General features: G+C 38.8%; 4 protein-coding genes, 1 long non-coding RNA gene and 1 other non-coding gene across 8 annotated transcripts; 4 read left to right on the forward strand and 2 right to left on the reverse strand.

Moving 5' to 3' along the window:
- Positions 1–8,184: 8,184 nt before the first annotated feature.
- Positions 8,185–9,817, forward strand: LOC126601680 (uncharacterized). Its single transcript, XM_050268425.1, has 2 exons — positions 8,185–9,327; positions 9,752–9,817. Exons 1-2 carry the CDS (start codon positions 8,185–8,187, stop codon positions 9,815–9,817), a joined length of 1,209 nt encoding a protein of 402 aa, XP_050124382.1.
- Positions 9,818–10,722: 905 nt separating this feature from the next.
- On the forward strand, positions 10,723–13,954 carry LOC126610919 (heptahelical transmembrane protein 4-like). 2 transcript variants are annotated; one of them, XM_050279081.1, is made up of 4 exons: positions 10,723–11,018; positions 11,402–11,664; positions 12,159–12,483; positions 13,116–13,954. In XM_050279081.1, the coding sequence occupies exons 2-4, from the start codon at positions 11,405–11,407 to the stop codon at positions 13,770–13,772; spliced, it is 1,242 nt and encodes a 413-aa protein (XP_050135038.1). In that variant the 5' UTR covers positions 10,723–11,018; positions 11,402–11,404; the 3' UTR covers positions 13,773–13,954. The 2 variants fall into 2 exon arrangements, with proteins under 2 accessions (XP_050135038.1, XP_050135047.1); XM_050279090.1 differs by having other exon boundaries at positions 10,725–11,018; positions 13,119–13,954.
- An 86-nt stretch (positions 13,955–14,040) lies between these two features.
- On the reverse strand, positions 14,041–14,114 carry TRNAT-AGU (transfer RNA threonine (anticodon AGU)). Its single transcript has one exon. It is a non-coding gene; the product is annotated as a tRNA-Thr (tRNA).
- A 745-nt stretch (positions 14,115–14,859) lies between these two features.
- Positions 14,860–16,612, forward strand: LOC126610880 (glycosyltransferase 6-like). Its single transcript, XM_050279031.1, has one exon. The coding sequence runs from the start codon at positions 15,156–15,158 to the stop codon at positions 16,422–16,424; it is 1,269 nt and encodes a 422-aa protein (XP_050134988.1). The 5' UTR covers positions 14,860–15,155; the 3' UTR covers positions 16,425–16,612.
- Positions 16,613–18,775: 2,163 nt separating this feature from the next.
- LOC126611394 (galactomannan galactosyltransferase 1-like) lies at positions 18,776–20,484 on the forward strand. Its single transcript, XM_050279673.1, is given in 3 exon segments — positions 18,776–18,832; positions 18,834–18,881; positions 18,883–20,484. Coding segments are annotated over 3 exon segments (1,491 nt in total). The 5' UTR covers positions 18,776–18,808; the 3' UTR covers positions 20,302–20,484.
- Positions 20,485–21,152: 668 nt separating this feature from the next.
- On the reverse strand, positions 21,153–22,284 carry LOC126611402 (uncharacterized). 2 transcript variants are annotated; one of them, XR_007618828.1, is made up of 2 exons: positions 21,600–22,284; positions 21,153–21,384 (listed from the first exon to the last, which is right to left on the reverse strand). It is a non-coding gene; the product is annotated as an uncharacterized LOC126611402 (long non-coding RNA). The 2 variants fall into 2 exon arrangements; XR_007618835.1 differs by having other exon boundaries at positions 21,590–22,284.
- Positions 22,285–24,616: the final 2,332 nt, after the last annotated feature.

Genomic DNA, 24,616 nt, shown 5'->3' on the forward strand with positions numbered 1-24,616 from the left:
AACTCGGCCAATACGGCTTGGTTTACCGACCCCGTATCGCGATAAAAGCTTAAGTTTTAGCAAACTTCATAGCAAAGTTCACTCTTGGCCTGGAAGACGTAATGACACAACCCAAAGATGCCTTCGAGCATGCCTTGGCCAAACCAACCCTTTATGACAAAAACTTTTGGCGCCGACACGTCGACGGTTTATCCAACTACAAAGATTCTAGTGCACGTTTGGTTCTTATCACCCCCGATGGCTCGGTGCTCGAGCAGGCAATCACTCTAGGCTTCAAGGCATCAAACAACAAATTAGAGTACGAGGCTTTATTGAGAGGCTTCTGAATGGCATAAGATCTGGCAGTCAAGAAGCTCACAATCCATTCCGATTCTCAGCTTATCACTAGCCAGATTACCCTGGAGTATGCAGCAAAGCATCCAAGGATGGCACTATATCTCGAGAAGGTATGAAAGTAACTTGAGGAGTTTTAGACTTACACCCTCACACAAGTGCCATAGGCAGACAACGCTCATACAGACGTCTTAGAAGCTTTAGGCACTGCTTTGGACTACTAGTTCAGACGCTCCATCCTAATTGAGTATTTAGGAAAATTGAGTATAGAAGAAAAACCAATAGTCGAGGTTTTACAAGTCAACACAACACCAAGCTGGCAAGATCTCATCATCGATTACCTAATCAATGGGGCACTCCCTGCAAATAGATTAGAAGTTAGGAATCTCCAAAAAAAGGCGGCACGCTACTACATATGGAACGACATTCTCGTCCAAAGGTCATTTTCAAGCTCACATCTTCGCTGCCTAGCACCTCTTGACGACTTAAAAGTTCTGAGCTCAATCCACGAATGAGTTTGTGGAAACCACTCAGAAGGTCAATCCTTAGCATAGAAGGTCTTCAACGCTAACTATTATTGGCCCACTATGCATCAAAATGCTAAGGAATTTGTTCAAAAGTGCGACAGCTGCCAACGTTTCAAGCCTGTACCCACACTGTCTGCCAGCGAGCTCCACCCATAAATAAGATCATGGCCATTCATGCAATGGGCAATCGACGTGGTAGTGCCCATGTCGCCTGCTACTGGGGGCAGATGCATGATGATCGTGGCTACCGGCTACTTCACCAAGTGGGTAAAAGCCTAGCCTATGACCATCACTACTCAATTAGACATATAGCACTTCATATGGAGGAACATTATTTGCCGGCTCGGCATCCCTCAATCTATCGTCACTGACAATGGCCCGCAATTTGTGGGCAAAGACTTGGCAAATTTCTTCTAGAAATATGGCATCAAACAGCATATGTTTACGCCTAGATATCCTCAAGGCAACAGGTAGGCGGAGGCATCCAACAAGACAATCCTAGATTGCCTCAAGAAATCCCTCACAGACAAGCATGGAAAATGGCTAGACAAACTTCCCGGTGTCCTATGGGCGTATCGTACAACCAAACGACAAGCAACCGGTGAAACTCCTTTCTCATTGGCATTCGATTTAGAAGCAATTATCCCTCCCAATGTCATCGTGCCGAGCATCAGCACCATATTGCCAACTTTTGAGCAGAACAAAAATAAGATGGCAACAAATCTAGAACTAGCAAAGAAGGAACGCGAGAAGGTTATCACCCACATTGTAGCCTACCAGCAGCAGCTCCTCTCTAGCTACAACAAAAGGGCAAAGATTAGGCAGTTTCAACCTGGAGATCTGGTCCTAAGAAAAACATTCATCACTACCTAAAGAGAAGGCTCCAAAAAGATTAATCATATATGGGAAGGTCTATACAAAGTCAGCAGAGCAGGTGGCAAGAATAGGTACACCCTAAGCACCATGAACGACAAAGAGATCGACAAATGGTGGAATGCCTATAACCTGGGGAAATACTACGCATGACCTCCCACTTCTCCATTTATCTCCAAAATTCAATAAGCTTTAGTTACCCCTAAAGAGGCTTTTTGCTTCCCACAAACACTCAAACACATTCTTCTTGGAATTCTAACTTTGGCATCAGAGATTCTTCAGCCAAAGCCCCCTTTCATTGTAGACGCGTGAGGCTTTTGGCCTTAATCTTAGGTGTTATTATTTTGCAGGTGCAGATTCGTCAATCAAATAAAGGCAGAAATTTGAATCCACATGCATCACAAATATTTTTTTTTATTATTAACAAGGAGCAATGCCTCAACAGAGAACTCGGAGATGTGGAATCCCAAAATGGATAGGAAAACAAAACTGTTAATTTGATTCCATCGGAAAATGCATAAGTTTGAATAGTGATCATTTTTCAAAGTTTATTGCTTTTGAGGGCAACGATCCTCAAAATATTCCTTTGATGAAGGATTGACGCTTGATTAAGGAAGATGAAAAGGAAGTCGAAAGTAGGTATATTTTTTTTCTTACAAATTGTATAATTAGTAAAAGATTATAAACATAATTAACGAACTTATATGTATATATGAATATATATTATGATGGATAATTATTAATTTTGTTTATTATTATTTATTCAATTACTAGTTTTGTTTATGTTTATTTAAATTGTCATGTTTATTTTTTTTTATCATTAATATTTTTTCTGTCAGTTATGGACGACAAAATTGTCCTTGTATCCGACTGAATTTCTCAGAATTTAGTGTCGATTGAATCCGACAGAATGATTAATGTCACTTGTAACCAATGCCAATGTTTCCTATCCGACACCATTTTGCTTTTCTTGTTTAATGGACTCTCCTTTTTCTAGGCGGATTAAGAGTCCTATCCGACAACAAAAGAATTTTCGTGACACAAGCAATGTTGTCAGTTCTTTTGTTAGCCATTACATGAATTTATGTTGGATTTTTGTTAATTTCCGACATAAATGGGCTTTTCTTGTCGTTTTTAAAAGACAATATTGGGTACTTTTGTAGTAGTGAAGGACCATCTTGCATAACCTTTGATTGAAACGCTTTTCCTTGCCACCTAAGCCAAGCATTTCAAGAATTAAAATTCGAGCACAACAACGTATGTGAAAAGACACAGTAAAGGAAAGAGATGTACTTGTTTGTTGAGATGTTGCAGAAGTTGCCTTCTCTTGCCCATTCCCTTGCTTGTCACTCTTTCCATCACAGTTATTGAATGACTTTCTTTTCTTGGCACTTTTAGAGAATTCCCCAGAGACCTTGCCCTCTTTTGTCGTTTAGGGTAGGGTTAGGCTTCGAGTTGAGGGTTTAAAGGAGACGGGCAAGCAAAGATGTAGATGGCAAACCACCCGCAAACTTTAATTTTTGTATCGGCACAAGCTAAAGTGGCTCCACTTTTCTACAAAAACAAAAAACAATGGATAAGCTAAACAAGAGACTTAAGAAATAATTTACTATTATAAAAAAAAAAAGCAACAATTAACTTTAAATCCAAATCAACTATAAGTGTAACAATCCAATTAAGTAAGTAATATAATCAAATTCGATCCCCAGCAACGGTACCAGAAAGTTGTTATGAAATTAGCAACTTTAATATTAAGCTACTAATTACACGTTTTAAACTCACAAGTGCACAAGATCAAACACATAGTGTAGAAAGAAAGTATGAGATCATTCCCACGAGGATTGCACTAATATATACTAGAATATGATTCATTTATAAGTGAGAGGTCAACCAATTCTTAAGGAGACATTGAAGAAGAAAAAACTAAATAAAGTAAGTTAATATGGTATAGTTAACTTATTTGTGGCCTCATGGTAAAAGATCCAGTGGTATTTTTATTCATTTATAAGCGAAAAATTTTAAGCTTGATTTCCGCTAAAAACGAATATGAGTAAAATTATTATGGCTAGAATCTTAGGGCAACAAAAAAAAAAAAAAAAAAAACAATGTCTGGTAAACTTTTACATAAATTGGTGTGAATATGTTAAATGACTAAAAAAGACATGGTATTTTTTTCAAACAATATTATCTACACTAAAGAGGTGATGGCGTGGGTTAAGCTTCACAATAGGCTAACAATAATGTGGTTCAAGTTTTCCTTTGGCGAGAATCAAACCTAAGACCTCTCACTTATAAGGGAAAATGAATATCACTAGACTGTAGTACTAAGTGACAAATAGAAATGGTTTAATGTAAAATAATAATGGTCAAAGAGAAATGTAGGACAATGATTCTAATTTTGTAAAATATGTGGTATACTTGCCATTTAAAAATTTCATTAAATGGACATTGATTAGTGATTACTACGCTTTGAAAAAAAAAATCACTATTTTTCAGAAGCATTGTAGACTCTACTTGTGCTTTTTTTTATATGTTATTTTATGTTTTTCTATTGTCATTGTCAATAGTTTCTTAAAAACAGATTTTTTTTTTTTTTTTTTTTTTACCAAACACATTTGATGTTTTTTAATAAGTTGTTTTTTTTTTTAAAATAAAAATAAAAAATAGCACCACAATCCCAAACTAACCCTTAATTCATTTTCCCAAACTAGCTAGGTACCAATTGCCACACAAAAATTTAAGGCTTGGGAAAAGAAATGAATGAACGGTTTGCAACTTTACATGCATACTCTGTGCAGTAGATAACATGTATCAATGATCCAATGTCATGGACTCATGGCAGATATATATTATAATTGCCCAACAAACAAACTTGCATGGTTGCACCCTTAAATCTATGAGGAAGCTATGCATTATTTCCCTTGCAATATCAATTTCTCAACGTCCTTTGTGTGAACCATTTACCTATTGATCACATATCCATTGTAGGACAATGCATTCAAGTGCCCACTCCTACTAATGAGTGATGATATAATGTAGAAGAGAAAGAAGGTGATGAATGATGATATTCTAGTGTGGTTGAGTTAATACTAAGGGTGTGATATCCACACATCCCTTTTTGCTTCTCTCACACCTTTTTAATTTTAAGCCGTTAGATCGGATGAATTAAAGAATATCAAATGACATAAATTAATAAGGGGTGTGAGAGTAGTAAAAAGGGGTGTGTGGATAGCACACCCCTAATACTAAATGTATGGACTCTAATAAATAACCAATTAAAACTCAACATCTAATATGGACATTCAATTAAATTCCTATTAATATTTACAGTACAGTTTTCAAAAACCAAAACCGAAACCCAACCGTTTCCTACTTTGCGGTTCGGTTTCAAAACCAAAACCGTTTCAAAACTGCAAAATCGAACCGTTCGGTGTGAACCGATTTGGTTTGTGTTTCGGTTTCGGTTTTTGGTTTTAAGTGCCCACCCCTACTTGGTCATCGAATTGGGCTTGCCAGGTGTGTTTTTTGTTTTTGGGGGTGGGGACGTGGGGTGGCTTCAAAAGAATGAATGAGGATATTCTTCCGATTTTCTTTATAAGGATCCTCCAATCACGTCTATTCAACGTATATCGTGCGGTTAGTTTCTGTCAGGTACTGTGTACATTCAATTTTAAATAAAAAATTTACAATAATTTCTGACTGCACGATGTACGATGAATGAACGTGATTGGAAGATTCTCGTGATTCTCACAAAAAGGATCCGGAGAGGATCTTAAATGCAGAAGAATGAGGGACAAAGTTGAAATTGTCTCCATAAAGTTGTGGGTGTGTAAAAAATAATCCTATAATATTTACTTATTTACAACAATGCTTCTGAGACTTAACACGAATATCACATAACTCTCTGGAATTCATATATTTTCACTTAATCTAACTCATGGCTCTTTTTTTTTTTAACTGCCAAAGTTCATTAACAAATTAGTTAATATTATTTGCTTGACACGAATGTGTTCTATTATTATTGATAGGATGATATTATCCACACACGCAGAGGCGAAGCTACGTAGGAGCGAAGGGGGGCGTTCGCCCCTCCGCTCGCCGGAAAACAAAGGCAGGAGCGACGCTTGAACCCCCCTGGTTTGGCTGGAAACTGGGGAGCACCGGGTTCTGAAACCAGAAACAAAGGTAGCTCGGGGAAGACGACAGGGAGGTATTTTTTTTTAATTTTAAAATCCAGGCCAAAACGACGTCGTTTTGGGCCTGGTAAAAAACAATTAAATTTTTTGGCAAACGGCGTCGTTTTGGTTGAATGAAATAAAAAAAAAATATAAACGGGGGGACCACTGGTCCCCATCCCCATCTAAACCCTAAACCAAATTAAAAACCCTTCACCTTTTTCCCCAAATCCCATCCCGTCAGTCCCCCCACCCAGAGGTGAAGCTACGTAGGAGCGAAGGGGGGCGTTCGCCCCTCCGCTCGCCGGAAAACAAAGGCAGGAGCGACGCTTGAACCCCCCTGGTTTGGCCGGAAACTGGGGAGCACCAGGTTCTGAAACCAGAAACAGAGGTAGCTCGGGGAAGACGACGGGGAGGTTTTTTTTTTTAATTTTAAAATTCAGGCCAAAACGACGTCGTTTTGGGCCTGGTAAAAAAAATTTAAATTTTTTGGCAAACGGCGTCGTTTTGGTTGAATGAAATAAAAAATATATATAAACGGGGGGACCACTGGTCCCTATCCCCATCTAAACCCTAAACCAAATTAAAAACCCTTCACCTTTTTCCCCAAATCCCATCCCGTCAGTCCCTCCACCCCACCTTTTCCCCCCTTTCCCCCCCCCACACGACAAAACCTTCTGTCCTGTAGCAGATAGACTAGACACATCAATCTGCAACTGCAAGCACACTGCATAGGCACTCCAAATTCCAATTAAGGTAAATTTTTTAATTTATTTCAAACCCTAATTGATTATTGAATATAAATTTTTGTTTAATTGATGTAGGATTACAAGGTTATACATTATATGGTTATTGATTATAGATTATTCATATGAATACTATGATTATTGATTTTTTTTTTTTTGAAGTACATAAAAGAGGATTGATACATTATATATACATTAACATAATGAACCCCAATTCAACTAACTAAAACCCTCATTCAAATGCATTGTTGGTACTTATTAATTACATTTGTAGTCTACATACTCTACTGTAGAATAAAAATTGATTATTCATATGATATGATTGTTGGTACTGATTAATTAAATTCGTAGTCTACTCTAGGACTAAGAGTCTAAGATATATTTGTTTTTCTTTCGTTATACAGTTACGTAATGGAACGATATTATAAGAAACAGTGCTTAAATCCTTCTCCAAATATTCCGGATAGTCCTCCTCTTCCTTCAAATATTCCGGGTAGTCCTCCTCCACCTTCTAGTATTCCGAGTAGTGCACAACAAAGTGAGATTACTGAGTTGGATGAAATATTAGCTAATCTTCAGGCAGACCCTGGACTGAGACGTCGAATGCTTGATTATCCACTCAATTGTCGTGAAGCAATTCGTAGATACTACCTTCAAAAGGAACCTTGTCAACCTAAGTCTCACATCATGCCAAGGAAAGCTAGCGACAATCGATGTTTTATTACAGGTTGGTTTGATAATTTTAAGTGGTTGGAGTATAGTATAGTAAAAGATGCTGCATTTTGCCGTTATTGCTATCTTTTTAAATGTGATTTTGATAAAGCGGGTGGTAGTGGAAGTGATGTGTTCACTACAAAAGGGTTTACAAATTGGAGGAAAGGACCCGAAAATTTTCGAGTCCACGAGGGAGGTGTTGGAAGTCTTCATAATAAGGCTATGCAACAAGCTAAAGACTTGATGACACAAAAACAACACATTGAAACATTTATGATCAAGCAAACTGATGAAGCTCGCGTTAATTATCACACTTTACTGAGTGGAGCACTTGATTGCACAAGATGGTTGTTGCGACAAGGTTTGGCTTTTCGTGGGCACGATGAATCTTTGAAATCGAGCAATAGGGGTAATTATATAGAGCTTATGCAACTTCTTGCCGATCATAATGAGAAAGTTAGAAAGGTTGTGTTTGAGAATGGTCCCAAGAATCTCAAATATACTTCTTCCGATATTCAAAAGGATCTTGTTCGTGCTTGTGCTATTGAAACTATTAATGCAATCACTAAAGATATGGAAGGTACATTTTTTTCTCTTTTGGTTGATGGATCACGTGATGCTTCCAATAAAGAGCAAATGGCGGTGGTATTGCGTTATGTGAACAAAAAAGGAGAAGCAATTGAAAAGTTTTTAGGTGTTTAACATGTCTCCTCTACAACTAGTAGCTCACTTGAAGAGGCTATTGAGAGATTGTTTGCTACAACAAATTTGAGTATGTCCAAGTTATGAGGACAAGGCTATGATGAAGCTAGTAATATGAGAGGTGAGTTAAATGGTCTTAAAACAAAGATTTTGAACAAATACCCTCAAGCATTTTATATTCATTGTTTTGCTCACCAACTCCAACTAGCTCTTGTATTTGTGGCAAAGGAAAATGAGGATGTTGCCAATTTCTTCATCAATGCTAATAGATTGGTGAATCTTATTGGATCTTCGTGCAAGCGTCGTGATGCATTGAGAGAGAAACAACAAGAACAAATTCAAAAAGCTCTTCATCTTGGTAATCTTGAAACGGGTAAAGGGTTAAATCAAGAAAGTAGCCTCATGCGTCCATGTGATACACGGTGGAACTCGCATTATGGTACTATAGTTAGTATTATTGTTATGTTTGAAGTCGTGGTGGAGGTGGTTGAATGGATTAAAAGTGATCGCAACCAAGATAATCTCGGTGAAGCTACTGGGTTATTCAAAGACATACAAACTTTTGATTTTGTGTTTCACCTTTTCTTGATGAGACTTATATTGGGAATTACAAATGAGTTATCACAAGCATTGCAAAAGAAAGATCAAGATATTGTGAATGCGATGATGTTAGTGGAAGTATGCAAGCAAAGACTACAATCCTTGAGAGATGATGACTTTGGGGACTTGTTGCATGGTGTAGAAAAGTTTTGTGAGGAGCATGATATTGTCATTCCTAACATGGAGGATTTGCATTTCGTACCTGGAAAATCAAGGCGTAAAGCTCCAAAAATCACAAACTTCCATTACTATCGTGTAGACCTCTATTTTCAAGTCCTTGATATGCAACTAAAGGAATTGAATGATCGCTTCAATGAGGTAAACACCGAGTTGCTTCTTTGTATGGCATGTTTGAGTCCAGTGAATAATTTTTCATATTTTGACAAAGAAAAAATTGTTCGTTTAGCCCAACTTTATCCTCAAGATTTTGATCGTATGGACCTTATGAATCTTCCAATTCAACTTGACAATTACATTCAAGATATGAAGATGCATAGTGAGTTTTCATCATTGAGAGGAATCAGTGATCTTGCAAAAGAGTTAGTGAAGACTGGGAGGTGTGAAAGCTATATGTTAGTGTATAAGCTTCTTACATTGGTTTTGGTGTTACCGGTTGCAACCGCTTCGGTGGAGAGAGCTTTTTCTGCTATGAAGATTGTGAAAACACCATTGCATAATAAAATGGAAGATCAATGGTTGAGTGATAGCATGATTGTTTACATTGAGAGAGATGTATTTGCTTTTATTGATAATGAGCCTATTATGCGACGTTTTCATGACATGAAACCTCGTCGACAACAATTGTAATTTGTTTTTATTGATTAATTATGGAAGACATTATTATATACAAAGATTTAGTTGTTGCTATTTTTTTTTAACCTTGCACTGTTTTAAGTTCGCCCCTCCCCCTGAGAAATCCTGGCTTCGCCACTGCACACACGCCTCTTAAATTCTGATTGTTATATCGAATGAATTAAAAAATATCAAAGAATATATAGTAACAAAAAAAATGTATGAAACGTTAAAAAAGAAAGGATAAAAAATTATTTTCTATTAATTTGTCAGCCTGATGGCGCTTTAGAGCAAGTCCACCGGAGTGGACTTTGCCCAGCACCCTGTCCAAATAGCAGCCCAGCATCCTGTTTAAGTCCTCCAGCCCGCGCAATAAACTGGCACCCAGCCCATGCTGGTCTCTGGGCCAGCACAAAATAGGCTGACCAAGAAGCTGGGCCATTTGTTGGTGTTGGTCACGTGGCCGATCCTGGGCTCTTGGATTTGAATATTTTTCAAATCCAACGGTCCAGATTAATTAACTACATTAAAATTAATTAAAAAATATAAAAAAATACAGAATTTTTTTTTTAAAAAATACAGTAAAATTTTAAAAAAGTTTTTTTTTTTCTATAAATACCTAACCCTCATCTTCCACCTTATGCCACATTTCAATATTTTCTACACCTTCTACCAAAGCTTTCATATACTTTTTGTGTGAAAAAAAAATACCAAAAAGCTCATCCTTAATTTTTTTGTCCATATAAACCATACATCCCTACATTCATCTTCATCGTGTATTTGAAGAATAAAGTTTGTGGTTGAAGAATAAAGTGTATTTGATGAGTTTATGTAATTTCATTTTAGTGTGTTTTTTTTATAGTTTATTTGATGAGTTTATGTAATTTTATTTTAGTGTATTTTTTTTTAAGTTTATTTGAAATTTTATCCGAAATTGGTTAAAAATCTTATCCGAAATAAACTTAAAAAAAAAACACACCAAATAAATGCGCTGAGTGCCAGCGCATTTTTTTAGGAGTGGAGATGCCTTGGCCTATTACTGTTCACGCTAGTATATTACTGTTCACTTGAGTGGATAAATGCGCTGAATGCTGGCGCAAAGTCCTTATGGGTGGACTTGCTCGTATGGGACACATCTCTCAACAAAAGATTGCATTGTGTCACGTAACTTTTAACGTACGAACACCGCCTTGGCTTAATCTCAAAGCAGTTTGGCAAAATATCTTGAATTCCCTCCGAGACGTGCCAAACTTGGTAACAACTAATAAGTGTCTGCTGGCCCACCCGATCGACCTCCACCGGCATCTCCGCATCTCCTCAATCGAATCTCTCCCCTCAATTCCCAAATCTGTATTTTAATTTGTAATCACCCACGTCCAATTTCCTCTTGTGATTTCTATCAAGGACAATTCTCCTTCTTCTGATTATCACTGCTCCATTATTTATACAAATATATATAAAAAGGACCGACTCTGAAGACCCCATCTGGGAAAGAAGACGAATCTCCTTCTGGGGCTGCTTTGATTGTTCTCAGCTGGCGGGTCTTCGATTTTTCGGTACGTTTTCTCACCTGGGTTTTGCTTGGCATGCTTTGATTTCCCACCATTACTTACTATTTGTGATTAGATTGTTAATGCTGGATTTTGCGTACCTTTAATTTGGCTTTGGTTTCCAAGAAAATGCAACAAAAGAAAATGGACAATTAGATTTAAGACTAAATTTTTTTGTAATGGGTTTGCATTCTCTCTGCAATTGTTCATATTTCAATTCAAAAATAAAAAATTTGATGCATTTTTCGATTTTTTACGTTGGATTTGATAAGGGTCAATGCTTCAGGATCTGGGTTCATTGCCTGGTACCTTATAATTGTTCTTTGGCAACGAAAGAGAGAATTTTTCAATGTGTTAAGTGTGACATTGTATGATTTGGGGTTAAACAGAAAATGGGGAGCGAAATCGAAGAATTTGAAGATCCAAAACTTTCATCCGAAGCATTGGAGAACAATCGTGCATCTTCGTCGAAGGAAGGCAAAGGAAAGTGGCTGTGGGAGAAGGTGAAGTATCAGCTGGTTGAGTACCACACTTTGCCAAATTACTTGAGGGACAATGAGTTCATCTTAGGCCATTACCGGTCTGAATGGCCATTGAAGCAGGTCTTGCTTAGTATGTTTACCATCCACAACGAGACGCTGAACGTTTGGACGTAAGCCTCTGTCTGTATATGAGTCTTCTTTTTTTTTTTATATATTATTTGGAAATGTTTAGTTGTACATATATGACATTATGTGATCATTTGGTCTGCACCAGTAATATGGTTAACGGGTCTGTTGCTTTCAGATAAAAGCTATTAATCGGGAGTTTATTTTAAACAGTTTCTATATTTCCCCTCTTGAAGTTTGTAATATTTAATGAGAAAGCAAAAACTGTTTGTTTCTTCTGAGTTAACAGTAGTGGATTAAACTGTTGAATATGACAATTTACTTCGATCACAAGAATTGTGTTGACTTCCATATTTCTATGTCAAACCCACGAAATTCTCTGATGTGAAATTATGTATCCTTTTTTTGTTATAGAGGTGCGCAGTTGGTTTTTTTTAACTTTGTGTAAAAATATATTTTTGGTAACTGATATGTCGGAACTAGAACGGCATAAACTTCAACGTTGGACAATCTTTTCTAACAAATTATTGCTTTCCAGGCACTTGATCGGATTCTTCCTTTTTCTTTCCTTGACCATATACACTGCAAATAAGGTTCCAGAGGTCGTTGATCTTCATGCTCTGCAGCATTTTCCTGATGTGCTGAAAAAGGCGGATCTGCACAAATTACATGAAGAATTCATGACCTGCCTCCCTTCCTTACCCAACATGCCAGATCTTAACAGACTTAGAGAAGAGTTAAAGACGTCGTTAACTTCAATCGATCTGCTACCCTCACTCTCTGGTTGGCATGTTATGGAACTTCTGAAAAACTGTTTGCCACAACGATTCTCCCATGGCAACCAAACTGATGTCTGTGTGCTGGTATGCTTGACCTTTAAAGCCGTAGATCCAATGATATTAACTTATCCACTGACCATTTATATACATTCGTAATACCTTTTAAGCTTTTAGATTCTTCCATTATGTTCAATAGGTTCTTTCTTCCTGAATGAACATTTTACTATTTGACGTTCTCCTCCAATTCAATATGAACAATAAATAGTTTATGTATTGTTGAAATATGTTTCAACTTATTTTGATCCTTTGGCATTTAATTATCTAGTTCCTCACATCTACACACTCATCCCCAGTGTGCCATTTACAAGGCTTTGATTTTCTAGCATAATGTGCTTAGAATTGTATCATTTATGTGAGATTTTTTAGTATAAATGTGAGTTTTGCAAAATGGTTTCCCTTAATAGTTTGGCTACTCAAATTATCGCATAGCTGTCCATGTAAGATGATATGTAGGAAAGTTAACTGATAGTTGTGTCCTATTTCACACACACGGGCGCGTGCACAATCTAATTGTGTGAGCCCTTGGAGCATTAAATAATATAAAAGCATGCGCAGTTAGAATCCCCAATCATATAAATCTACTTTCCATTGTCAATGTTAATGTACTTTGGGAGATGCATCCGCTAACATACTTTAATTTGTTGTTTGGATTTAAGCAGCGTAGCATGAAGGAGGATGTAGCAAACATAATAGCACCATTGATGATTAGACCAATCACAAGATGGCCATTTTTTGCCTTCTTGGGGGGAGCCATGTTTTGTTTGCTGACCAGCAGCGCATGCCATCTCCTCTCTTGCCACTCTGAGCGCATGTCGTATATCATGCTCAGGATGGACTATGCTGGAATTGCAGCCCTTATATCTACCTCATTCTACCCTCTCGTCTACTACAGTTTCATGTGTAACCCTTTCTTGTGCGCCCTCTACATGGGATGCATAACCCTCTTGGGAATTGCCACAGTTTTGGTTTCCCTTATCCCAGTCTTTCAAAATCCCGAATACCGAATAGTCCGTGTGTCTCTTTTTCTTGGCATGGGCTTGTCCGGGATTCTACCTGTTATGCACAAGCTGATCTTGTTTTCAGATCAACCTGAGGCACTCCACACAACCGGGTATGAGATTCTGATGGGGCTTCTCTACGGGGTGGGAGCCCTGGTCTATGCCACAAGGATTCCGGAACGATGGCTGCCTGGGAAATTCGACATAGCAGGGCACAGCCACCAGCTGTTTCACGTATTGGTAGTGGCGGGGGCATACACCCATTACCGTGCAGGGCTGGTGTACCTCAAGTGGCGCGACTTAGCGGGTTGCTGATTTAGTGAATTAGGAAGGTTGCCTCTTGACTCTAGTATTAGTGGGTAACTGTAAGGTCTCTGTTTGTTGTTATTTTATGTGTAGCGTAAATAATGTGATTTCCGATTTGTGACTAGAATTGGGCACAGAAAATCGTGTTTGGTTCCTGGGAAAATGAAAAAAAGAAACATCGTATTGGAGTATTTCTATTTTTTTTCTTGTACGCTTTCTGTATGAAAGAATTGCAGTGCAGTACGTGAACAAAAAGGGAGGAAAAATAATTTGTTTTTGCTTTCATTGAGAGTTGAACTCAAGACCTCCCGCTTACTAAACGGGTGCTCTAACCAACTGAGCTATGAAAGCTTCTTGTTATGTATTCCATCGGAATTATTGTTTACAAGAATACGGCCAATTTTTCACACCGCGTTTCCTTTTCCAATGCATCCGCTTTTCCCGTTCATCCATACTTTCTGAATTTATTAGCGTGGAAATTAATGGGAAGAAAATTTGTATATTTAAGTAGATCCAAGCAATATTTGATAAATGAATTTCTAATTTTGTTTTGGTAAATTAACTGATTTTGATATTGTAGTTTGGTTAAAGTTCTATTTTAATTTTACAGATTTTTCAATATCAACTCACAAAGTCAACTAAATTGTTTAAGAAACGCCTCACATGTGATCCGAACGTGTTAAATTAAATAAGCATAATTAGCAAATTATTTAAAATCATGAAAAATCCAACTAAATTAAATTTGTAAAGCTTCGGCAATCATCAATCATATTCATAACTACACAATCAAAGGAGATGCCACATTAGGGGTTTGTCCTTCCATACTTTAGGGTCTCACAATGAACCATCTCTAACCTGAACTAACCAACAAATAAATTCATCTAAATTGCTAAAAAAGAGAGAATTGCTTCGAAATACGGTAAGTTTAAACTTAAAACGCAGTGAGTAGCATGTTGTAGAAAACAAAAAAGAACATCCAAATTTTTTACTCCTTTACATTGGCATTCTGCGTTTAGTTTAAGCCATATAAAGTAGCAGGCCAGAGTCCAAACTTCATCTTTCTTCCTCCTTTCTCTATCATTCGGTCATTCATTTATGTTCATAAAATCCCAGATCACAACCGGCACTGCAATGATTACTTGCCCTTTCTACCTTCATTCCTTTCGGAAACAAATCCCCTTTCTCCCATAAACGTCTCCCCAAAATTCAATTCCCACTTCCAATTTTAGGCATTTGTCTCACATTAACAAAAATCCCCAAATCCCCAAATCCCCAGAATCCCAATCCCCCCTTCTCTCTCTCTCTCTCTCTCTCTCTCTCTTCAAATATGCATCCTAATCCTATCCCACTCTTCCCACTTACTCCACCTTCCCACCTCCCAAACACCTTCCAATGGCGAAACCCACCCACCAATCCCGACCCTGCACCGACGGGTTTTCCTTCCTCGCTGGCCTATTCATCGCCCTTTTCTCCGTCTGGTTCTTCTGGTGCTTCATCGCCATGTACCATCACAAACCCAATTTCGGATTCCTCCCTTTTCCTATACCCGGCTCGGGATACGCCACCCACGACCCGAATCCACAACCCGACCCGATCGACACTACATTCTACGACGACCCGGAACTGAGCTACTTCATAGAAAGCCCGGTCAGGAACTGGGACCAGAAGCGGCGCGTTTGGCTGGACCTACATCCGTCGCTCGCTTCCGGGTCGCGGAACCAGGTCCTCCTCGTCACCGGATCGCAGCCGTCCAAGTGTAAGAACCCGATTGGCGATCATCTTCTTCTGAGGCTGTTCAAGAACAAGGTGGACTACTGTCGTTTACATGGACACGAGATTTTCTACAACAACGCGCACTTGCATCCCAAGATGGACTCCTATTGGGCCAAGCTTCCGGTTATTCGGGCCGCGATGCTGGCCCACCCGGAAGCCGAATGGATCTGGTGGATAGATTCAGATGCGGTTTTTACGGACATGGAATTTAGGGTTCCGTTGGGCCGGTATGAAAATCACAACCTTGTAGTCCACGGTTGGCCCAATATGGTTTATGGGGACAAAGATAATAAAAGTTGGACCGGGCTTAATGCCGGGGTGTTGTTAATTCGAAATTGTCAATGGTCCATGGACTTAATTGATGAATGGGCCTCGATCGGCCCACAGACCTCGGATTTTGAAAACTGGGGCCGAATATTGACATCGGTATTCAAGGACAAGCCGTTCCCACTCCCAGACGATCAATCCGCTCTGATTTACTTGCTCTTCACGGATGAGGAGAGGTGGGGGAAAAAGACTTATTTGGAGTGGGAGTACTACTTGGAAGCTTATTGGATAGGGGTAGTGGGGAAGTACGATAACTTCACCGAGAGTTACGCCGAGACGGAGCGAAACGACAGCGGTTTGAGAAGGAAACATGCGGAGAAAGTGAACGAGTGGTACGGTGCGAAAAAAGAGACGTATCTTAAGGGGCGCGTGAGGAGACCGTTTGTGACGCATTTTACCGGGTGTCAACCGTGCAGCGGAGAGCACAATCCACAGTATACCGGGGATTCGTGTTGGGACGAGATGAATAGGGCTTTGAATTTCGCGGATAATCAAGTACTTCGAAATTATGGTTTTGTGCACCTTGATTTGAGTTCGTCAACTGTTTCTGTTATGTTGTAACGTTTGATTAATTAATTAAATTGTGGGGTTTTAAATTATAGAAAGATAATAAGCGTAGTTGTGTTTTTGTTGGTTGTACATGTTGTATTTGATGAAATATGTCCCCTACAAGTAATCATATTTTATTGAGAATAAAAAAATCGGAAAAAACAATGTATTTGATTTCAAGTTTCAACTAATGATCCTTAGATTTCGTGGAGTGTAGAAGCGAAGGTCTGTAATATATTATGAAATGGGAAATGCTGCCAAATTAGAAAACTTTGGTCAATAAAAAACACATGATTATTGGTTTGTAAGTGGTCACTATTTATAAACAATGTGTCATTCTTGATTGGTGTAACGATCACATTTGGAAAAAAAAATTCCGTTTAATTTTTTTCTTTCCCAAAGGTAAGAATTTCATTATACTTGTCAACAATGTAGTGGTGTAATTTTATAAAATATAAAGGATTACAAAGGCAAGAAGGGTCCCACTTCAGACAATATTAAACAGGTTAAAAAACTACTTATGTAAGTGATTATGTTGCGAATCTTCTGACATTGGTATCTGTTAGTGTTAATCTCCACTGTTTACTTATGGTTTTGGTTGTTTTTCTGTATAAGTATATTAATAAGACTGACCCATACTAATATGAAGATTAGTATTATTAATTTGTAATTTTAAAACATTATCTCCAGTTTTCATGTAAGATGCTTCACCTTGTAGTTATTATGTTTCCTTACCATGTGCTTACCAGTCAACAAATTGAGCTAGGTGTGGCTTTTTTTTTTTTTCTTTTTTTTTTTCACTATCATTAAACATTTATTGTTGGTCTGATTGCTTGTCTAGCGATCCCTTCTAGCTGTCATCGAGAGTTCGGATTTGAGATGCTAAACTCTGTTGTTTTTCAATGCTAATCATTTTTTATTAAGAACTTGTAATTTTGATGGTTAAGATTATTTATATCTGTATATGAACTAAAGTCTAACTTCCCCTTCACAATGTAATTTGTATATAGAAAATGGGGGAAAGAAAAAAACTATTTTTGTAGGGAAAAAAAAAGCTAAATTGAATATTACAAAATCTTCTCTTTTTTTTTTTGTTGGTTATAACTAGGGGAAAATGTAACTCTGAACTCATGCTTATGTTAACTCATTGCAGTTGCACCATCATCTGGAGAGACTTTTTTGTGTATCCAGAACATAAGGTGGTACATCATGTGTTATAAAGTGGAGACATTGAAAAGGGTAATGCTAATTGGGATGGAATTTATTATCAAATTACCGTGTCAACGGAATTGTTAACTGTACCATACCGATATTGTGTCAATTGTAATGGCACGGTATTGTATTAAACCGATTTTTTTTTATACGGTATTGATATTTGATAACATTACTAATGATATTATTGTACTGTACCAAAAAATATAAATATATATTACATAATTTATATATGTAAATATTTAGTAAAAATCCATTATTGCCTCTCATTCCTTTGGAGCATAATATGGGACATATCAATCTTATCGTTTACTTATATTATAATACGTTATGTATCATTTTTGTGTTCCGGATACACATCAAAATTTATCCATCATTTATATTACTATCTTATGAATATAAGTAAACTAATTATGAACTTGAAGTTTTCTTTATACACGTGGTATGGCGAGAATCAGATACAAAACCCTCAAATGGAGGAATAAACACTTTGACGATTTGAACTAGAGATTATGTGACAATAATTTGCATTGGTGGGTTGCAATTTTATAAGCTTAAAATCTCATGTTCATCACTTGTTTGAATGTTGCCACCTGTCTGGGTAATTATCAATCAACATCATAACTAATTCAATTCAACACTATGCCAACTCTATTTGCCAAACCAATTCCTTCCAAATAAAAGAAATCCTTTTACAGAATTTTTAAAAAAAATTTAAAAGTAAAATTCTGCATGAATTCTCTGTCAACTTATGTTTTCAACACAATTTTTATAACGATATATAAATATATTATGTCAAAAATAAAAAATGTTGAAAAATTCATAAAAAATCTTACTTTTGAAAAAATTTCCAAAACATTTATCTCCAATAATATAAGTTTTAGATTTCCTTTTCATTCCAAACAAGTCCATGTTCATTATTAATATCACAATAAAGTGCACCTAAATGACCATAATACCTTCCTTCATTCCTTTCTTGTGAGTCGCACCCACACTGTAAAGTAACGTGGTGTGGGTCATAAAAGTAAAAGCGACAAAATTCTAATTTCTACCCACGAAGGTGCCGGTTCATAAACACATACATACACGTGTCTGCTTGATCAAGGTGTAGGCCAGACAAAGGGACCCAACGAATGCCGTAGATCGTGGCGCACTTTAGCATCTTCAGCGCTACTAAACCGACTATGCACTCTACACTCCCCCCACTTCTCAAACCCTTCTGCTAAACATATCCAGAGGACCAGAATAGAAGCTGTACGAAACCCTTCATCGATGGACGCAAAACGACACCGTTAACAACCCAGCCCTGTCGCATTTTCCATTTCCAATGCTCTCCCCTGAGTTGCCTCAAATGTCGAAACCCTATGCCAGAGCAAGGCCGTCTTCCTGGGTCGCCGACGGACTGCTTTTCTTCGGCGGCGCATTTATCGCTCTTCTCCTCCTCCTCACTCTCTGGACTTTCGTAACCCCTTCTTCCATCCCCAATTTCAACCGCACGGTCGCTCCGCCGCCAACCGCTGCTGAACCCGATCAATGCGCCGACGACGCTGACCTCCGCCGGGACCCCCGGAACCGGACCTTCTACGATGACCGGGAGGTCCGGTACACGCTCGGACAGCCGGTTCGGGACTGGGACGAGAAGCGGCGGCAGTGGCTGCTGCACCACCCGTCGTTGGCGTCGGGAGCGGGGGAAAGGATTCTGATGGTGACGGGATCCCAGCCGTCCGCGTGTAAAAATCCTATCGGCGATCATCTCCTCCTGAGATTCTTCAAGAACAAGGTGGACTACTGTAGAATCCACGGCCACGAAATCTTCTACAACAACGCGTTGCTGCACCCGCGGATGGGGAACTACTGGGCCAAGCTCCCCGTAATCCGGGCCGCCATGGTGGCCCACCCGGAGGCCGAGTGGATCTGGTGGGTCGACTCGGACGCGTTGTTCACCGATATGGAGTTCAAGCTCCCGCTGGACCGGTACAAAAACCACAACCTCATCGTCCACGGGTGGACGCACCTGGTAATGGAGACGCACAGCTGGACCGGGCTCAATGCTGGGGTGTTCTTAATCCGGAACTCCCAGTGGGCCATGGATTTCCTCGAGGTGTGGGCCAGCATGGGCCCGCAGACGCCGGAGTACGAGAAGTGGGGGGAGACCCTCCGGTCAACGTTCAAGGACAAGGCGTTCCCGGAGTCGGACGATCAGACGGGCCTGGCTTACTTGATCTACAGGGAGAAGGAGAAATGGGGGGACAAGATTTATCTGGAGAGCGAGTATTATTTCGAAGGGTACTGGGCGGAGATCGTGGGGACGCTGGATAAGATCGAGGCCAGGTACGACGAGATAGAGAGAGGGGAGGAGGACAATGCGGTGCGTTTGAGGAGGAGGCACGCGGAAAAGGTGAGCGAACAGTACGGTGCGTATAGGGAGGAGTACTTGCGTGAGGCGGGGTACGGGAAGGGGAGCTGGAGGCGGCCGTTCGTCACGCACTTTACGGGATGCCAGCCGTGCAGCGGAATGCACAACGAGATGTATTCCGGGGAGTCGTGCTGGGACGGGATGCGGAAGGCGTTGAATTTCGCGGATAACCAGGTGCTGCGTAAATATGGGTACGTGCACCCGAGCGCGGGGGAGAGTGCTGCCACTCCGGTGCCGTTTGATTACCCGGCCGAGTTTTGAAAAGGTGCAGATTAGCATATAGCTTTTGTTTGATTGCTTTTGCTTTTGGCTTTTGTTTATTCGGCTTTTGTAAAAGGTGGATTTATTAATCAATTACTTATGCTGATTGGATTCATTGGATGATGAAAGCTGTTGACTGATTTGTTGACTAAATTGTATGGAAAGTGACTAAATTATTGGATCTGTCTTATGAGCGGGGAAGTGTTTGGCCATGCAAAAGGTATATAGGGGAGTTGTTGATGATGATGACAATTTGGGAAAACCCTAATGATATCTTAATCGTTGTTAGGAATGATGATAAATATACTTGTTTTTTTAATGGGGAGTTCAAGACTTGGAAGTTATATCAAACAAGGATGGAAACACAGACGAATCTTAATTTCTCATCACTGTTTTATTAGGGGTTTGGTGTCACATAGCTACCTTACCTACCCTCGTTTACTTTGCGTTGTATCAATTGATTCTTTAGCTTTCACATCTCCGTTGGCGGATCCACCTAGGGGCCGCCAAGGCTTCCAATTGCCCTACTGCCCACCGTTATTGCTACACATGATATCGTCCAAGTTCTTTTGATCTTCTCCTTGGGCCAAATGTCTCTCCCCTCCCTTCCTCACATTTCATTTCATGTACTTCTTGTAAATTCACATCTCACTATGCAATAAGTTTTGTTGACAAACATCGGAAGCTCCCACAACTTACAGTCTAGTGATATTTCTCTTTTCAATATTAAAATAAGTTCTAAGTTCGCAATACCAAGACTTCGTGCTATTTATAGCAGTTTGAACCGATAGGCTCGATGGAAGGTTGGGTTGAACAATGTCAACCCAAGGCAACCCAAACGGAACCGGATATTATGAACAAAAAAAAATGATTGATTTTACTAAATATGGGCATCCCTCTTATTGTAATTTAGAATAAAACGTGAAATGGCAAATAATTTGATCTTAATAAAACGTTCTGTGCGAGCGCATATGACATACCATTTGCCCTTGTTTTAGTCTTGCCCTCTTTCTTTAGCTTGCTTCTTTGCCTTCCCCCTTTGCTTCACTTTGTTCTGATTACCGCAAGCAGGTGTCTCATTGCCTGAACAAACGCAATCTCGCGTTAATTTTCACTCCAGTTTTCAAAATTTCAAATGAAATTACCCAAAACAGAAACCATAATTTAGTTTACGAAACAATCCAAAAGATTTCTGCACTCGTGTTTATTTAAGTCTTTTTATTCTCCTTTGATTTATTCAATTAAAACTTATAATTTAAACAAGATTGTGCGAAGATCACTTCCCAACATTTTCTAACCCGGTTTCTCAGCGATAGCAGCGCCAGGTTTCTCAGAGGCATTACGTCGAACAAGATTGAGCTGCTTCTTGCGGAGTCTCTTCCGTTGAGCCCTCATAAGCCTCTGAGGCTCACTTTCGCCTTTGCCATCGTCTTCACCGCTCGTCGCTGAAGACCCACTTTCCTCTAAGTCATCTGTTGGTACTTTGAAAGTAAACTGTGATGGATCATGGAATTCGAAGACATGGTTGCGGAGTTATAAGTGGGTGATTCGAGATTTTCCAGGTGTATGCGAAGAGCAGGACGGGCGAGGAAGAGGCCTTTTCATTCGGCAATCTTGGCGGAGCATAGGCTATTCGTGCAGCACTTGTGTTTTGCAAAAACGAAGGATTTATGAAGTTGGAGATTGAATCAGATGCCCAAGTGCTGCTGCGAATGATTAACAAGGGGGTTGAAGTGGATGCTGATTTGAAATGTCTTTTTGTTTGATATTGATTCTTTGGTGAAGTATATTGGAGATGTCAAAATTGGGTTTGTGCCACGGGATAGCAACCTGGCTGCTCACACGATTGCCTCTTTTACTGCTGAACATAGTGATTCATTTGTTTGGGACAAGATAAGCCTTGCATTTTTATTTAATATTCTTGCATATAAACATTTCGATTAAATTATAAATAAGTCTATATTTTGATCCAAAAAAAGGTCTTCGCTAAGGTACCGTTTGGTACGCAGATGGAACAGAATGGAGGTTTCGTGTATTTTTGGTATGCGTAGGACGGAATAAGACGATTGTTCTGTTTTGCGTTTGGTACGTGTTGGACGAAACAGAACCAAAAGATTGAATGATTGTGAAGCCACAGCCGAAGATGCAGAGACTGTAGGGCTTCCGTTGGCATTGTAAGTGTTCATCACGCTCAGCAAACTCTTCGGCACTTGCAAAATTATAGAATCGAAAATCGAAAACCAATTACAAAGAATTCAGCTTTGCAGTAAATCATACAATCTGGGGGGTGTATTCCATTGGGATTTTAAGGGATTTTAATTCTTTTAATGAATCTAGGGGTATTTAATCAGGATTTTAAGTGATTCTCTGAAATTCTAGGTGTATTCAATTAGAATTTTAAAATAGTTTATTAAAATCCTTAGAAATCCAAGTGTATTCAATTAAGATTTTAAAGAAGTTTATAACATTTTAGGTCTATTCAATTAGAAATTTATTTTAAAGAATTTGAGAAAGTTGAGAAATTAGAGGGAATTGGAGAGATTTCGTAGTGTATTTTAAACATCCACAAATCTCACATCTTCCCATGAGATTTCGAGGGAATTGAATCAAAATTTTATATGGAATCTCTACAAATCAATTAAACTCCATAAAAATCTATGGACTTATAAATCCATTAAAATCTCTCACATTCTCAATTGAATACACCCCCTAAAACAAAACCAACTAAAGAATTTGCATTTAATTATATAATCGAAAACAATAACCAACGAAAATTCCGTTTTTCAGTAAATTATGAATCCTAAAACAAAACCAATTAAAAAGCATTCATCTTTGCAGGAAATTATGGATTGCAAAACATAAACCAATTAAAAAGAATTCACTTTCGCAGTAATTCTAAAACAAAAATCAATTAAAATTAAAAACCAATTCTCAAATTACCTGATAGAGGCTAAGAAGGCAAAGATTGGCATCGAGATTGTAGGTCTGCGAAGAAACTTGAAAAACAACCAAATAAATCCAGTCGTTCAATCAAAATTAATCAAACCCAAGTATTGGTTCCTGTCAATGAAGAGACAGAGACAGAGACGGAGAGAAAGATACATACCTGCTCGTTGACGTAGTTTTCGAGATTGGGAAGGATGTCGGGGTTGTACGAATTCACGGCGAGCAGCTGCTCCACCGCGAGCGCTACCTGCTGCTGTATTAGAAATAATCTATTTCTGTGAATTTTGTATTGTCATTTTTCTTCGTTACAAAATAAAAGTAGAGAAAATGAAGGGAGGGAGCAAAGATGCCGTGGAAAACTAGGGCTCGGATGGAAGCGAGAAGGAAGAAGAAGGAGATGGAGAGGTTGGGATCTGAGGAAAGAGACAATGGGAAAGGGGCATTTTTGTTTTAAAATGTTATAATTTTGTGTTCCACGGATGTGAAACGAGTCGTTCCAAGAGGGTGAGGGGCAATAAAAATTCTCGTCCTGTGGAACAGTGCGTTCCACCCATTTTAGGCGCACCAAACCTTAAAATGCCCAACGTTACGTCTTCAGGCCCATCTTTTTGGCGAAAAAAAAGGGTTTAAGGGTGTGATATCCACACACCCATTTTTACTTCTCTCACACATTTTTAGTTTTCGGCCGTCGGATCAAATGAATTGAGGAAGATCAACGGACATAAATTAACAAGAGGTGTGTGAGAAGTAAAAAAGGCTGTGTGGATAGTACACCCAAAAAAAAAATGTTGAGAGCAGCCTCAGGGAACTTTGGGTGCTTTTCCTCCCTGCGCTTTTTTTTTTAATGGAAAAATGGGACAAAATACCCACCCAATTGGTCCAATTCTTTGCTTGGTTTGGTTGTTAGCTAACTTAGCTTTGAGAAGAAGAAAGTGTTTGCCAAACCCTTTTTTTATTACGAGAGCCAGACAGCTTCGAGTCAGTCCCAATGATCTAATGCAAAAAATGTACGCATAGTTGTATTATTAGCACGGAAGACCGAAGTTGACAATGCCATTTTAGTTCTAATTTATGAGGAGATGAATATATTGAAATGTAATATTTAGTGCAAAGAAGCAAACTAATTGACCTAATCCAGTCTAATTAGTTGCTGTTTATTTGTAATTATGCAGCTTTGGTTTTGCCTGTACGATGTTGCTTTGCAAATTGCAATTACAGCTTTTAATTAAGTAGATTTTTATCATCTAATACAGGTTGCAGTTGCATCTACCCAAGTGTTTTCTATGTCCGAGTTGTACACATACAAATGTATCAAAAGAGCATTTTAGAATAAGCACAATTTTTTATTCAAAGTGCTTTTTGAGAGATT

Source organism: Malus sylvestris, chromosome 2 (assembly GCF_916048215.2).
Source record: "Malus sylvestris chromosome 2, drMalSylv7.2, whole genome shotgun sequence".
Lineage (NCBI taxonomy): Eukaryota > Viridiplantae > Streptophyta > Magnoliopsida > Rosales > Rosaceae > Malus > Malus sylvestris.